This window comes from Leopardus geoffroyi, chromosome A1 (genome assembly GCF_018350155.1).
Source record: "Leopardus geoffroyi isolate Oge1 chromosome A1, O.geoffroyi_Oge1_pat1.0, whole genome shotgun sequence".
Lineage (NCBI taxonomy): Eukaryota > Metazoa > Chordata > Mammalia > Carnivora > Felidae > Leopardus > Leopardus geoffroyi.
Window position 1 is genome coordinate 105,493,117 of NC_059326.1, and position 17,738 is coordinate 105,510,854.

The 17,738-nt window shown below is 35.1% G+C and overlaps 1 protein-coding gene across 2 annotated transcripts in view; it reads left to right on the plus strand.

Annotated features, from left to right (window-relative positions):
* Positions 1-17,738, plus strand: part of SLC12A2 (solute carrier family 12 member 2) — a 107,979-nt gene that overhangs the window by 38,437 nt on the left and 51,804 nt on the right. For both annotated transcript variants that reach the window (XM_045487630.1, XM_045487638.1), the window contains exons 5-9: positions 8,925-9,064; positions 10,804-10,914; positions 13,165-13,273; positions 15,577-15,704; positions 15,801-15,885. In XM_045487630.1, the coding sequence (XP_045343586.1) occupies positions 8,925-9,064; positions 10,804-10,914; positions 13,165-13,273; positions 15,577-15,704; positions 15,801-15,885 (573 nt within the window). The remainder of the gene's footprint in view (positions 1-8,924; positions 9,065-10,803; positions 10,915-13,164; positions 13,274-15,576; positions 15,705-15,800; positions 15,886-17,738) is intronic.

Below are 17,738 nucleotides of genomic sequence, written 5' to 3' on the forward strand. Positions count from 1 at the left end.
TTTATTCAGAGGAAGTGAAATCACTATTTGTTAGAGATGTTGCCATTCTTGTGTTCATTGCAGCATTATTCACAATAGCTAAGCCTTGGGAACAACCTAAGTGTTCATCAGTGAATGAATGCATGAAAAAAATAACACACGTTCTCACACACACAACGGAGTATTATCTAGCCTTAAAAGGAGACGTTGCCATTTGCAACAACATAGATGAATCTTGAGGGCATTGTGCCAAGTGAAATAAGTTAGAAAAAGCAAGTACTATATAATCTCACTCATATGTGGAATCTAAAAAAGCCAAACTCCTAGAAACAGATTGTAGAAAAGTTGCTACCAGGGGTTGATGAGCAAAGGAAGTGATGAGGAAGTTGGTCAGACTTAAAGTTACAAGCAGAGTAAGTTCTGAGGATCTAACATACAACATGCAGACTATAATTAGTATTGTATACTCGAAAGTTCCTGAGAGTAGATCTTAAATGTTCTTACCATAAAACAACAGCACAAATGGAAATTCTGTGGGGTAAAGAATATATTAACCTTATGCTGGTAAACATTTTGCAATATGTATGTGAATCAGCACGTTACATTATGTGTCTTTTTAATGGTTTATTTTTTTGGAGAGAGTGTGAGCAGGGGAAGGGAGAGGGAGGGAATCCGCAGCACACTCTGCACTGTCTGCACAGAGCCTGACGTGGGCTCGATCCCACACACAACCTGTGAGATCATGACCTGAGCTGAAATGAAGACTGCGATGCTTAACTGACTGAGCCACCCAGGCGCCCCCATCACGTTGTGTATCTTATACAATGTTATATGTTAGTTATATCTCAGTAAATCTGGAAAATAATTAATTGACCCTACATGTGTCAGTCTGTTTCTGGACTCTCTCCTGGTACATTGTCTGCAGGTTTGCCCTTAATCTAACACCATACTATCTTGGTACTGTGGTTTATAGTAATGCCTGAAGTCGGGTATTATAGCTTCTTCTACTTTGCCCCTTTTCAGAATTGTCTTGGCTATTCTAGTTCTCTTGCCTTTCCATATATATTTTAGAATTATCTTGTCAATTTTTGAGAACTGTCTTGCTGGAATTTAGATGAACTTGGGTTCAGTATAGAGATCAGCTTGGGGAGAATTAACAACTGTTAGGGCTCTCATTTCATAAATATGCTTTATCTCTCTCTAGTTCTTAAAGTTTTAGTACACAGATTTTGAGGATATTTTTTAGTATTTCCTGGTTTTTGTGCTATTGTAAGATTTAGTTTCTTACTGTTTTTTGCTGGTATATGGAAATATGATGGATTTCTGTATATTTACCTTGTAATACTTTTGTAGTTGGGGTGTCCAGAGAAACAGAACCAATAAGGTGCGTTTGTGTCTGTGTGTGTCTAGAAAGACGTATTTGAAGAACTTGATTCATGTAATAATGGAGGCTGGGAAATCTAAGACCTGCAGGGTAGGTCAGCAGTCTGGAGACCCAGAGACAAGGTGTTCTCAGTTGATGTCTGAAGGCTGTCTCCTGCAGAACTCCCTCTTGCTATGTAGAGGTTTGTTTTTGTTCCATTCAGGCCTTCAGCTGATGGAATGAGACCCACCCACGTTATGGTGGGCAAACTGCTTTATTTACATTCCACCAATTAAATGTAAATCTCCTCTAAAAACACCCTCACACAGGGCTGCCTGGTAGCTCAGTTGGTTAAGCATCTCACTCTTGGTTTGGCTTAGGTCGTGATCTCACATTTGGTGAGGTCAAGCCCCGTATCTGGCTCCATGTTGACTGACTGGATCCTGCTTGGGATTCTCTCCCCCTCTCTGCCCCTCCCCGGCTCACACTGTCTTTCTGCCTCAAAATAAATAAACTTTAAAAACAATAATGAAATAAAAATACCCTCACAGAAACATTCAGAATATAATGTTTGATCTCATGTCTGGGCACCAGGGCTAGGCAAGTTGATACATAAAATTAACCCATCACAGTGTCACCTTGTTAAATTAGCTTTTATTTTAACTGAGTCCATTACCCTTCCAATTTTATATGGGATTGTTTTTCTACCTCATAGTTGAATTAGTTTGTATTTTACATCGAATTCCTTTGAAGCTCCTCTTTGAAAGCAGTTCATTTTAATAGAAAACTTGGGTCAAAATTTGATTTTGTTCAGTCTTACTCATACCTGAGGCACTGAGGATGATCATTTGTTGACTGATATTTTAACATCATTTTGGACAATAAGATTTCTTGTGCAATTTTTATCCAAGGAAGAGCACTAGTTACAACAAAAGAAAGTGTAATAGTTCAGAAGAAATTAACTGGACTTGGACAGGTTTGTTGGTGTTTCTAAATATTAAAATACCTTTCACATTAATGGACAAGATTTAGTCCCTGCTAGCAGGTAAAAAGAGTCATGCAGTGCTAAACTGAGCCATGTGTAGTTTTTATTTTCTTAGAGTTTGAGATGTAATGACAATACAGTACTGAAGAAGTTTAGATCTTACAGCATAATGAGTGGACTTACATGGTATTGTGAATTAGTTGCTAAACTGAGCCATGTGTAGTTTTTATTTTCTTAGAGTTTGAGATGTAATGACAATACAGTACTGAAGAAGTTTAGATCTTACAGCATAATGAGTGGACTTACATGGTATTGTGAATTAGTTGCCACAATAAGTTTAGTTAACATCTATCATCTCGTACAGATAGAAGGGAAAAAGAAGAAAAACATGTTATTTCCCTTGTGATGAGAACTTCTAAGAGCCATGTGTGGTTTAAGAAATGTCTGTTTTGTGGCATAATTGGTAGTAAGACATCCAGAGCGCGTGTTCAAAAGATAGTTAAGTACTGCTCCTCCCTTCCTGCCTGTAGTTTTGTGGGGTTTTTTGTCTCTGTGTACTTTAGTTTTGAAGGTTCTATATAATTTGTGTTGAATTCATTTGTTCTGAATGTTCATAATAGTTTCATAATAGCTGTATCTGATAATTCCACTTTCTACAAAGATGGATTAGTAAATGTGGTCCTAATCAAAATTGCTCCTTACCATGCACATGCACATTGGTTAATTATGGGTTTTTCATTTTTATGTTTCGTATCAGCAAAAGCTAAGGTAATTGTTGATTAATGCGTTACGACAAAAATTGGCAAGATACTTTACTGGGAAGTGAGGTATCAAATCCAATGACTCCTGTTTAAAAAAAGAAACAGGATAAGGTCGGTTTCTTGTAAAATGTTGGATACTTTGCAAAAACCTTTGTTACCCATTTATCATTCATGAAATTTTTTATTTCAGGTAAAAGCTGAGGAAAAGATTTTTAGTGTTTTGCCTAAGTTTAAAGTACAATTGTAATAGAGCTTTGTTTTTTTCCATGGAGTTTTAAATTAATTCTTAATAGTAATAGGCAGTCTTTTAGTGTTGATTTTACTTGTGGGACGAAATAGCAGATCACTTTGGTCTTTTCATTGCTTTACCAGTCACCTATTATACTCACTGACCTCTCTGAATCTCTGTGTACTCCTGTAAAATGAGGGGTTTGGCTTAATGACCTGTGAGTTGCCTTATAGTACTAGGATTCCGTGAGCTTACACTTCAGCAACCACAGAAGTGAATGGAGAGGAGGGAGGGTGCTAGGTGGTGATGAAAAATTTGGGTCACCAGTCTGTCCATTCATTTTGCAGGTGTTCTTTGCTCATCCTGAATTAGGGTTGGGTTCTTTGTTTTTTACAGAAAGATATATAGATGAATTTAAGTGCCTTTTAAAAACAACTTTAACACATGGTTCATCTTAAAGGTAACTTTTGACTCCTTTTGTTGTAATCAGTGAGCTGATGAACTTGCTTGGGATCCATTTAATCTTCTCTCGAAGTCTAACATGCGTGAAGATTTTTTGCTATATCATTTTGACTAGGGTATACTTTTTAAGTTTTAAAATGATAGTTGTTGAAAGTAGATTTACAGTTTATTAGAACAATATTATTGAAGTAAAATTCACACGTAGTGAAATGTAGATTTTAGGTTTACAGTTCTGTGAGTTTTGGTAAGTATATAAACCTAGCTCAATCAGAATACAAAGTATTTTTATCATACTGGAAACTTCCTTCATAATCATTCCCTCACCTCTAGCCCAGGGTGGGCTTTTATTACCTAAAAGGTACTCTTTTTGTGTCATACCTCAATATAATATTTTTAGAATTCATCCATGTCATTCTGTATGTTAGTAGTTTGCTGTAGTGTAGTATTTTACTACATACATTTTACTGTATATTACTCTGTTTTATGACTGTGCATTTGTAGTAACAATAATTTGTTTATTTAGTACTTATTGTTGGACATTTGGGTTATTTTTAGTGTGAGGCTATTATGAATAAGCTTGACAAGAATATTCTTAGACAAGTCTGTGTCGATGTCTATGTTTTTATTCATGTTGGGAGATTATGAGTGGATTTGTTGATTCATGGGGTATTTATATGTCTCATTTATAAGAAATTGCCAAATAGTTTTCCGAAGTGGTTTTACCATTTTATACTACCATCAATATATGAGACTTAATAGTTTTCCATGTTACTGCCAACACTTGTTATGTATTTTTAATTATAGCTATTCTTGTAGATAATTAATTGTGGTAAGTATCTTTTCATGTGCTTATGACCGCTTGTATATCTTCTTTTGTAATGTATTCAAATCTTTTGCCAATATTTAAATTGTGTTACCTTTTTTTATTTGTAGGAGTTTCTAAATATATTCTGAATACAAGTGATTTGTGTAACATCTGTATTATGGGTTTTCCCCCCCAGTTTTTGACTTGCCTCTACATTTTTATAATTTTTTTAATGCTATGTTTCAGAGTGTAGAAGTTTACTATTTTGATGAAATCCAGATTCTTGTGTTTTTGTGTACGGCTTTTATCTACTGGCCTGAAATCTTTTGCTTATCCCAAGGTCTTAAAGATATTCTTCTTTGTTTTATCTAGAATCTTTATAGTAGCTTAGGTTTTGACTATTAGTAGTATCAAAGGAATTTTTTAATATTAGCGCGACAGAGGTTGTGGTTTTCTCCTCTTGCTACCCCACTGTGTACGTATCCACTTGTTCCTGCACCATTTTTTGAAACGACCTATCTTTTCTCTGTTGAATTAATTTTTGTGCCATTGTTGAAACATTTATTGTGTTTTTGTATAGACTATATGCTATTTCATTGATAAGTTTTGTTTCTCCTATTATGCTAGTTAGTATTGATTGCTTAGCTTTATAATTTCAGAGACTTCCAAATTTGTTTTTCTTTTTTTAAGATTGTTTTGGCTCTTTTAGGTCATTTGCATTTTTACATAAATTTTTGAATTAGGTGTTTTCTGCTAAATAGTAAAAAAATAAAATAAAATAAAATCTTAGTGGGGCTTTGGGATTTCAGCCTTAAAAATATTTTGGGGGGTGCCTGGGTGGCTCGTTTGGTTAAGCATCTGACTCTTGGGTTTGGCTCAAGTCATGATCTCATACTCTGTGACCTCGTTGTTTGTGACACCCAAACCTTCATCCGGCTCTGCACTGACATCACAGAGCCTGCTTGGGATTTTCTTTCTGCCCCTCTCTGTATGCCTTTCTCACTCTCTCTCTCAAAATAAACTTAAAAATCTTTAAAAAAATCTTTTTGGAGGGCACCTGGGTGGCTCAGCCGGTTAAGTGTCCGACTTCAGCTTAGGTCACGATCTCGTGATTTGTGAGTTCAAGCCCTGCGTCGGGCTCTGTGCTGACAGCTCAGAGCCTGGAACCTGCTTCAGATTCTTTGTCTCTCAATCTCTCAGCCTCTCCCCTGCTCATGCTCTGTGTCTCTCTCTCAATAATAAATAAACATTAAAAAAATTTTTTTATCTTTTTGGGAAGAATGGTTATGTTAAAAGTATTGAATCTTCCAGTTTATGAAGTTTTGTTTTGTATATTTCTGTATAGATGTCTCGCATATACATTATTAACTTTGCCCTTACATGTTTCATGTCCTTTGTGTCAAACGGTATTTGTAAACTTTATTTTCCTTTTTTTTTTGTTTCTTATATATAGAAACATATATAAGATCCCTATATATATATAACATATATATAGATCCCAGTAGTCTGTGATCTGGCTAAACATAAACAGACGTATCATCAGTTAATAGACATGGCTTACACTTTGTCTTTACAATTTTTAGGATTTTTTTCTTTCTTTTGTTGAATTAGCTAGGAGTTCCACTGCAGTGTTTAATTGAAGTGGTGAGAATAGATATCATTACCTTGTTCTCAGTCTTAAATGGAATGAGTGCAGTATATCACAACTAAGAAGTTGTTAGTGGTTTTTTTGAAGATGTCAGATTGAGGAAGTTCTATTTCTGAATTGCTGAGAATATTTGTTCATGGATATTGAATTTTGCCATGTATTTCCTACATCTTCTGAAATGGTTATATGGTTTTCTTCCATTATTCTATTACTATCACAAATTATACAGTTTTTTGAATCTCTCTTTTTTTTTTTTTTTTTTTTTTCTTGAAAGAGTGCGAGCAGGGGAGAGGCAGAGGGAGACAGAAGGAGAATCTTAAGCAGGCTCCATACTTAGAATGGAGCCTCGCATACAGCTCAATCTCATGACTGTGAGACTATGACCTGAGCCACAATAAGGAGTTGGAGAATCAACCTATTGAGCCACCCACGCACCCCAGAATGTGTAATTTTTAACAAAGCAAATTTAAATTGAAGATAAATATGTACTTTATGCCAATTAGTAAAATACCAGGCTGAGAGTAGTAGGTCTTTAGTACTATCTTTTGATGCTAATGAAAAAAAAAAAAGGAAAACAGCTTTTAAAACTGGTTTCCTCTAGGAAGCAAGAGTGGAAGTGAAAGAAACGGGGCAGAGAACATTTACATCAGGAGTAAAAGTATAAGGAGAACAGCAGCTGCTCTTTTATTTTCTAATATCCATTTGCTCTTCGTATATTCTTGGAAAAAATGCAAATCTTTTAAAAATTAACAAAACCGGTATGAAACTTTAAGGTTTACACATCTTAATTTGTAAAAGATAAAATACAGTTCTGGAATGTCAGAATTTGCCTACCTTTCTTCATCATTCCTGAGGTGAATTTCCCCCTCTCATTGTTCCCGCATATTGAATGCACCTGAAGATACATATTTTTTCTTCTTTGTAATAGAAAGACTTGAAATCATAACTATAAAGCATATGATGGATGAATTCTTTGCTTTTACAGGTCCTGTTGGTTATGTCTCTCATTTTAAAATTTATATTGTCAGCTGTTGGAACCCATGAGTCATTGTTGATTTCAGTTAACCTTTCATGGTGACTTAATTTTCTCATTTATGAAATCAGGATAAATAATATGTAATTCATTGTTGGTATTGGCATTAAACAAAAATAGTTTAAATCAATTTTGAGAACATATGTTAAATATAGGCTTGATAATTAGAGTATTCTAGGAATTTTCCTGTGATTAATTAGATTATGATTTAGTCTTACACTAAGATCATTATTTGACATAAAAAACTGTCCTTATATAAGTCCATTAGAACTTTTTAGTATTCAAAAATATTTCTGGGAGATTTTTAAGTAATTTCATCTGATTAAAAACCATAAAACCAGGAGCACCTGGGTGGCTCAGTCGGGTAAGCATACAACTTTGGCTCAGGTCATGATTTCACAGTTCACGGGTTCGAGCCCCATGTCAGGCTCTGTGCTAACAGCTCAGAGCTTGGAGCCTGCTTCAGATTCTGTGTCTCCGTCTCTCTCTACCCCTCCCCTGCTTGCTGTCTGTCTCTCTCAAAAATAAACATTTTAAAAAATTAAAAAATAAACATGAGTTAAAAAAATACCTAAGACCAATCAATACATAGGATTAGGTTGTTGTTGTTGTTTTTCCCCAAGATTTCCAAGGTGGTGGAAATGATTAATTGGTAAAATAAATAACTAAGGAAGTTTGGGGTGGATGGATTTAAAGTGTAGAATATTTTTTTTTTGAGAGAATTGATAGAATTAACTATAAGACCTATTATAGGTATGTCCAAAATGAAGTTTGTGTATTTAGTACTTTATTAAACTATAGGATTTTTTTTTGTATTTGTCTTCATTATACTAGAAGAATAGGAGAAATGTTCAACTATTAAAAGGCATTTCATTATATGGTCTTATGAACTAAACAGTTCATTAGTATCTAAGAGAAAATGTATATAACTTCATGTAACTTCATTATTATTAAAACTAAGTTTGATAATTACCTAGAGGCCATAAATAAATTAGAATTTTAGAAGAATTCTTAGAGCTAAGCGTTAGATTGACTCAAAATCATAATACTGGTTAATATTTAGGTTAGAAAAACACTTGCTTCATGATAGTTCATTTAATGTCCTTGTTGACTATTGCATTTAGGCTGGATTTATTAAAATATAAACTGTATCTATTTAGGAGACCACCATATGCTTCTTTGCAGTTTCTTGTGAAATTTTCTTATGAAGTTTGCTTAGTCTTAATATTCACATTACCAACAAATTCCCATATTAATTTAAGTAACTGAAATAATCTCAACTGTGATTTTGAAAGTTACATTAACATTAAAAGCACTACTTAGAAAACCATCGGGAGATGATCTTGGTATCTGTGAATCTGAGCAGAAGGCTGTTGCCCGTTTTAGTCTAAGCTTTAGAAGAGAAAATAAGGATTTAAATAGCTGGATGGTTTTATATTTGATACAGGCAGAATTCTCTGGATGTTGAGAACTGTTAATGAATGAAGTGGGTTGTTAAGAATTCTTTTGTTTCTTCCTGAAAATATGCTCACCCACTTGCTCGTTAATTTAACTGCTGTGCTTACGGGAGGCATGTGCTTTCTGAATTCTTGTGAAATTAAAAGGATTGTTTGACATTTAAAATCCTAACTTTACTACTTTTTTTGTTCTTTCTTTTAGGAGGAGCATATTATTTAATATCTAGAAGTCTAGGGCCAGAATTTGGTGGCGCAATTGGCCTGATCTTCGCTTTTGCCAATGCTGTTGCAGTTGCTATGTATGTGGTTGGATTTGCAGAAACTGTGGTGGAGCTGCTTAAGGTAATTTCCCCTTTTAGACGTTGGTTTCCCAAATGTTTATTGAGGGGGTTATGTACCACTCCCCATGTTAGATGCTAGGAAAGCTGTCATGGACGCAAAATACATCCTTCAAGAAGTTTAGTGTGGAAGATAGACAAAGAAAATAATGACGATACGATGTCACAAGTGGGTAGTTGTAGGAGACCTTGGCAACACAAAGGGTAATCACTTAACCTATGTCCAGGAAAGGGGGTAGCACAGGAGTGTAAGGAAGAGTTTTCCAGGGATGGGAGTCTAGGTGTTAGCAGGCGGGTCAGAGGAATGGGGCATCGTATGAAGGGAATAGGGAAGAAAAGGAAACAAAGGCCTGGAAGAGTATGGTTTGTTTAAAAAACAAAACAAAACAAAACAAAAACCCTGTAAATATTTCTTTATGACTAGAGCACAAAGATTTAAAACTAAAGAGAGGAAAAAAAGGGTCAAATCAGGAAAGGTATTGTTTGCTGTTAAATTGTGGTCTTATTCTTGATCAGAGTTAGGGGCTGGGATGTGATCAGATTGGTGCCTAAAGAAACCCCTGGCCCTCGAGTAGAGAATGGATCTGAGGGATCACAGGTGGAGAAGGAGACCATTTAGAAGATTGTAGCTATCCTGGGAGAGGGATGCTGGCATACGTTCAAACAGTGACCAGTGAGGCTGGAGAAGTGTAGTGAACTGGAAAGATTTTTTTAAATGTTGAATGAGTGGACTTGATGATTATTGGGCTTATGGGAAATTAGAGAAAGAGAAAGGATTTTCAGGTTTATATACAGATTTCTCAGTTGGTGATTCAAATGGAGGATAATGGCCTTCACTTCGAAATAGCAACACAGGGCAGTTTAATTTGGGATGTCTCATTTGAGGAACCTGAGTTACATCCCAGTAGAGCTGGCCAGGAAGTAGTTGATAATACTGCTCTGGAGTTTAGGAGAGCATTTGTTTAAAAAAGGCATTGGGATGTGTGTAGTTAAAGCAGTACAAGCGGAATAGGATTTGGCATATTTAAATGAGAAGAACCTTGAGAGATACCTGTAGTTGTTCATGTTAGGTTAGGTTGTAACTCTTCTTCTGCAGTAACATGCAGTACAGTAGGAAGTGTAAAATCTGAGGAGGACTGAGACTTACATTGGCATTGACCTTCTTTGTATAGGCCAAAGGGATGGAGAAAAGCAAGGGCTATAAGAAAGCAAGCAATATAACTATTATGAATTCCTGTTTTTACATTATTTAATTTGTTGCATGTTTTTAATGTCATTGAAATTAAACCACAAACATTTTTACTTGTAGAGTAGAAAGAGTGTGATTTTGGCCAAAAATGTATTCATTTCTTAGACAGTATAAAAGACCATTTTCAAAAGCATGACTTGGCTACTCACAGTGAATACAAAATATATTTCTTGAAAAATCCTGTTGGTACTGCTTTGACATACTATGATTTTTATTTGCTTGTTACCAATTTCATTTTTGATTTATTGAATCTGTATTAAATACAGCATTATTAATTTGATCATATTTTTGATATCTTGAGATAATTGTATGATACCTCAATAGTACATAGTTATTTATTCCTTTTCCTTAGGCCTCCCTGTTCATTCCATAGTCATTTATCTAACTTTTTCATGTAAGGTGTTGTCATGTCTCTGAAATGTTTCAAAAAAGAATTAAATAGTTTACTTCAGTAACTAATATTGTTCATTACATTTATAATTCTCTTCTTCTAGGAACATTCCATACTTATGATAGATGAAATCAATGATATCCGAATTATTGGAGCCATTACAGTGGTGATCCTTCTAGGTATCTCGGTAGCTGGAATGGAGTGGGAAGCAAAAGTAAGCAATGACATCATTGGAATATCTGTACATATTTAAAAAAAATTTTTTTTCAACGTTTATTTATTTTTGGGACAGAGAGAGACAGAGCATGAACGGGGGAGGGGCAGAGAGAGAGGGAGACACAGAATCGGAAACAGGCTCCAGGCTCTGAGCCATCAGCCCAGAGCCTGACCCGGGGCTCGAACTCACGGACCGCGAGATCGTGACCTGGCTGAAGTCGGACGCTTAACCGACTGCGCCACCCAGGCGCCCCTATCTGTACATATTTAATATGTCAACTTTTAGAACTTATTAGGAACCACTGTTAAGTGTGGTAATATACTTAGATTTTGAAGATTCCTTAAGTGGCCATTTTCAGAGAAATTTATGTATCAGGTTATCTTCTATCTGACAAGGTAAGGAATATTTGGAGATAACAGTCATTCCAGCATCCACTTAAACCCAGTACTTTCTAACTTTTGACTTCCTACCTTCCATCCCTTCCCCTTATCTTAATTTACATTCTTTAGAATCACTCTGGTCAGTATGTTAGGAGCCCAAATTAAACTCTTGGCTTTGTAATTTATTTAAAAGTTCAACTACAAAAATTAACACAGGGGCAATAAACTTCAAACTAGTGCCCATAGAGATCAGAAAAGTTAATCTTGTTCCTTGCGATTGAACTCTCAGAAATCTCAACTACCTAAGCCAGGGGCACTGTTACTGGGAAGAATTGGTGAAGTCACATGTTAACATGTAGGCAGGGCATCTGGAATTATTTCTGTACCTTTGAGAAAATATTCCTCAGCACAACTCTATTTTCCTGACTAATGCACATCCACACAGATGCTGCTGAGGATCTCTAAGTCCTTTTAGGTTTCTTCTTGTTTCCTTTTTTAAGTCATGTAAGATCACACATCTGTGCTATATATGAGCCATGATAATGTTTACCAGGTCAAAAATTAGGAAAACTGTAAAGAATAAGGGTTATTTTCTTAAATCATTAGTATAAAATTAAATCATTTACTTACACATTTAACCAGTTGACTTTACTGAAAATAATAGAATTTCATACTACCAGGGACATGATTCTCATTCAAGCAGTTTTTCTTACCACAGATGACACAGGTTTTCTGGAGTATCTGCTCCACTTTATTGGGAGGTTAAGAGTGGAGGAGGAAAGGTGAGGGTAAGGGGCAAAATAGTAAACAGAGTCAAATGTATAAAATTGCAGTTCTAAAATAAATGTCATAGGGATGTCATGTACTGCATGGTGACTATAGTTTACTGCATATTTGAAAGTAGCTTTTTTAAGAGAGTATATCTTAAAAGTTCTCATCACAGGAAAAGACAAATTTTTAACTCTGGTCAAGGATATTAACTAGACTTATTCTGGTCATTTCACAATTTATGTATATAAATACTGAATCATTGCATGGTACCCAGGAAACTAAAACGTTGTTACACGTCAGGTACACCTCACAAAAACAAAACACAAAGAGTGCAGGAGGAGGGGTTGTTCTCATAGATTGTTCCCCCAGACCAATTGCTACTTAGATCCTCCTCCTGGATATTGTCTTGTTTCTGTACTTTTTCTTCGTCTTTTCCTACAGGTGTCACACATTCAGCATGGTCTTTGGACTTGGTGTAAAACTTGTGTTTGTAACAGATATGTTCCCCACGTCAACATTGTACTTAAGGTGGAGGGGGCAGTAAATAACCACAAAGGATGAAAAGCCTACAGATTGTGGAATTTATAGTGCTTTATGATTTACTGGAGGGCATGCACATCTTTAATTTCAGAAATACATGGGCTGGTTCTACGTTTGCTATCCATTTTCTTCGGAGCATATTGAACATTTTTGGATAGTTATTCAAAGATTTTTCACTTAATAAAAGTTTATTGAAGGGCGCCTGGGTGGCCCATTTGGTTAAGTGTCTGACTTCAGCTCAGGTCATGGTCTCACAGTTTGTGAGTTCGAGTCCCACGTTGGGCTCTGTGCTGACAGCCTGGAGCCTGCTTCGGATTCTGTGTCTCCTCTCCCTGCCCCTCTCCTGCTCACACTCTCACACTGTCTCAAAAATAAACGTTTAAAAAAATTAAAAATAAAAGTTTTTTGAGCACTTGCTTTGTGCTTAGTACTGTTTGAGGCTCTGGGAAAACAAGACAGAAATCCTTTCCCTCATGCAAGTTATATGGTAGTGAAAGTGAATCAGTGTATAGACATGAGAGATTTGATTTTGATTTTTAATATTTGAAATTTCTAGGCTCAGATTGTTCTTTTGGTGATTCTACTTCTTGCTATTGCTGATTTCGTCATAGGAACATTCATCCCATTGGACAGCAAGAAGCCCAAAGGTTTCTTTGGTTATAAATGTAAGTAAAAAAAAAACAATTTTAAAGGTGCTTATTATAACATTCCATTAGTAAACAAGATTAGTATATTTTAGGTTCTTTGTAATAGAATTGATTTTGGTATAGTTACTCCAATTTAGTATTGTCTCCTTTATGTATGTTACAGTGTAAAATACCACTTTTATTTAACCCTTTGGTTTTTCATTATTAGCAACAAAAGGTAATAGAATGTAGAAAAATCATTGCTACTGAGGAAAGGTGCTTTTGTTCTTTATAATTTAGGGAGTTTGTAACTGAAATGGTACCTTGTGTTTTCACATGGCTTTTTCATTCCTCACAACCCAAAGTGCCTAAACCTGTGAAAGAAACTTTCATTTCTTGGTGTAATTGCAACTTAAGTTTTTCTACAGTTGTCATTAGAATTTGTGAGAATTTTCCACAGTTTTCACCTCTGTAACCCTTTTCATTCTGCATCTGATTGATGAAATTGTCATTTTTTATTCCCCAAAGTGTCTCTCTGTACTGCCCCTTCCACCCCAACTCCCCACCTACTGGATCAACCCATCCTGTCTCCACAGGGTAAAATGGAGCAGGAAACAATTGTTGCGTCAGCGTCATAGAGGCTCACCACTTAGGGTAATAAATAGACTTGTCTTCAGTTCATCAAAATTCCTGGTTTTGCAGCCCTAGAGGAAGAGACGTAGCTTTTATACTGCAGAATTGTATAGCCCAGAGCTGCTCACACAGATCTGTGAAAAGATACAGAATGTACATCAATGCATTTCTTCCTTCACGAAGTCTTACTGGGAACAAAAATCAGCTGACCCAAATTGTGCAACCTAGACCCCTAGTTGGTCTACACCCTGGTGTAAGCTCACTGATAACATACAGACCTTAGAACATTTGTGAGTAGCACTGGTTTGGCTTTTATCAGACACTTAGTTGGCCTGGGTGGTTTTCTGATAGGAATTGTTCCAAGGATTTTACCTGAGCCAGTGATGCTTTTTCATTCTTCACAACCCATTATTTGTGCCTTATGGTCCTGGGTTAATAGTGTGATAATATGTTTTTATGAGTGGTATTCATGCCTGATTCTAAGCTGGGCTTTAAATTCTTTATCTTCTCCATTGGGAGGACAGGTGTCTACTACGCATGCCAGAAGTGAAGTTCAGTAGCATTACTTAGATAGTTCCTTTTCTTTATTTTATACTCATAAATTGTGACATTTATTTTAATTACAAGTGATTTTTTACTTAAGTGTTTTTTTAGGATAAAAAAATTTTTTTGAGCATTTCTTTTTGCAACTTTATTTCTAAAAGAAGTGTTAAAAATTAGAGTGGATGATTACTTCTAAAAATATTCCTAGTAATTATATATTTTCTCTTTGTGACTTAGGTTGACTTCAGAATAGCTACAAATAACTGCCAGTTTTTCATTTCCTTGTGTTTCAGATCCTTGGCACCTTTACAAAAGTATTGCATAGCTATCTAGTATAGTAATAAATATTGTGTAAGTGGAAAATATCTAGATTTATCTCAGTCTAAAGTACATAAATCTAAATAAATTTTGGAATGTGACTTTTTTTCTTGGTGACTGATATTGCTTTGTTGTCTTGCCATTCATCTTACTAAGGTAGTGAGCTACCAGATGTCTCTAGCAGAGGACCTGGCGTATGGCACGCACTCAGATACTGGTGGATGGGTGGATGGTTAAATGACAGTTAGTGGGTTATTTCATTGTCAGGGCCCATGATAATAGATGAAAACAGTAGGACTAGTTAAAGCTTTGATTATTGTTACAATGGAAAGGGACTTTACCTAGTTTGCTTTAGCTAAAACTCTGTGGAAGCCTGATGAATAATTCAGCATCGAAGCATAAACAGGTCAGCACTAGGAAGTAGAGAAAGCTATACAGATAGTATGTAGGTTAGATGTAAGAAAAAAATGGTTCCATATTAGTATGATGTTTTTCTACCTCCTTTCTTGTTTCCTTGACTGACCCCAGACATTAAGAAGTTTATCCATGCTTTGATTGACATCTGGACGAATGATACCAATCAAGGTAGAGGTGCTTGAAACATAATTAGTAAGGTATATGGACTAGTAGGTATGACCGAAGTCAAATCATCATTTTGATTGTAAACTGTTCCCTCATACAAGAAAAGAGGAATGCCAGACTTCACCTAGGAGATATTCAAGAATTTACCAGTGACTTGAACTGAAAAAAAGCGAGGGATCGTGCATATGTATCGCTCAGACTTGACCTAAATTATAATGGTGCAATCTGCTTTCCATTAATTGCCAAAGACATTTTGTTCTCCATAGCTGAAATATTTAATGAGAACTTTGGACCGGATTTTCGGGAGGAAGAGACTTTCTTTTCTGTATTTGCCATCTTTTTCCCTGCCGCAACTGGGATTCTTGCCGGAGCAAATATCTCAGGTGATCTTGCGGTAAGTATTACAAGGTACTGGATCACTTCTGTATAAAAAACGGTAGATGTATATTATTTTTAAAGGTAGACTTAAATTTTTTTTCTTGCCTTCTAGGATCCTCAGTCAGCCATACCCAAAGGAACACTCTTAGCCATTTTAATTACTACAGTGGTTTACATAGGAATTGCAGTATCCGTAGGTAAATAACCATATAGTTTTTTATGTGTTTCAGAAATTTCATGATGTACACACTTTAAGTATTTATTTCCATGACATTTATATTCCTAACTTTTAAATTAAGAAATATTTCAGTAAGAAGGTTTAGAGTTGCATATTTAATTCAGAAAGAGTTTTAAATAAACTGGTAATGATTTTATAGGCATTAGCTAAACTACCAGATGCTCTATTGTTTTTTCCTCTAAGATTTTTATTAAAGTAAATTAGAAAATTATGTAGTCTTATTTGCAAACTTAAATTTCACTGAGCTACAGTTTATAGAAAATGTAATACAATGGTGTAGAAGTAAGTGAATTTTACTTTGTGATCTTTATAAAATTTTTAATATTTTTGCTTATGGTCATTATTTTATATTTGCATGTTAATCTTACTACGTATGAAGATTGTTTCAAGACATTTAAACAACATTTGGCATTTTCTGTCATAAAAAAATGATTCTGGTAAACAGGACATAGTGCATCAAATGAAAAGTGTTACTGAAATCTTACTAAATTGAATGAAAATGGTTTTAAATCTTTTATTACATTCATGAAATCATGGCATTTTAGAACTTGAAAGGACTTAAGTGGTCAACCAGTCTCTAAATCACTGTTTTGCATAAGACTGAAAGTTTAGAGATTTCCTTACCAAGGATAACTGACACTTGATTTCAAGAAGTGTTTTCTTGGCAAAGAGAGATTTTGTTTTGTTTTATAATGAATTCTTTAAAGAATGTTAGTAAAGTAGGTTCTTTAAAATATACTAATCCAGAAAAAAAGGTAAATATTGATTTGCCTGTAATTTACATGTAGTGACTATAGATAAATTGTATTGTGTTTACTACACTTTGGTGAAACTATATACTTTACCCAGAACACATATATTCTTGAATTGTAAGCCTTGTTTTAATGTCTAGACTCAAGTTTTCCAGTTAAATCTCTGAAGTATATTATAAGAATAAAGCTTTAGTTTAATACCAGTCTGAAGAATCAAACTCCAAAATCATAGACCACAGAGTATAACATTTTCATAGTATTTCGGTAAGAAATTTTTTTTAAATGTGTATTTATTTTTGAGAGAACATGAGTAGGGGAGGGGCAGTGAGAGACGGAGGCAGGGAATCTGAAGCAGTCCCTGCGCTGTTAATGCAAAGCCTGATCTGGGGTTTGTTCCCACAAACCATGAGATCATGACATTCCCACGAGCCATGAGATGATGTCGTGAGCCAAAGTTGGGCACTCAACCGACTGAGCCACCTGTTCACTCCAAGAAAATTGTATTTTGTCACATATTTGGTGATATGTTGTGAAGTAATGACAGAACTCTTTTTATAAACTCTCCTGTTAATTTGCCTAAATGTAATTTTGAAACTTCACTAAACAAGAATTGGAAATGCTAATAATGCTATCATGGTGGACTAAATTCACATTTAGTAAAGGAATTGGATTTCATTTATTTTTCCAAGTCTGTATATGCGCAAATCTCTGAAATTCATTTAAAAAAAAACAAATCAATTATATATATATATAAGCTTAGCAAAATATTTTTGTGTTCCCCTAAAAGTTCTTGGCACAAGAAAATTTAGTTTTAATTTAAAGAAAGGTTTATATAACTGGTTATGTTTCAAATTGGAAAATAGTTACAGCAAATAAATGGTTTCTGTTTGTATGTTACCCCCTAACGCTGTTGGCCATCATACTCCTTTCATTCTGTCCACATTAGCCCTTGGAGTGTCTGTTCTCCCTGACCAGCCTACATCAGTGGTTGTGTAACTAGTTCAAAGTAATGGAACCTTTTTTTACCCAATCACTTCCATGTAGAACATCAGAATATGAA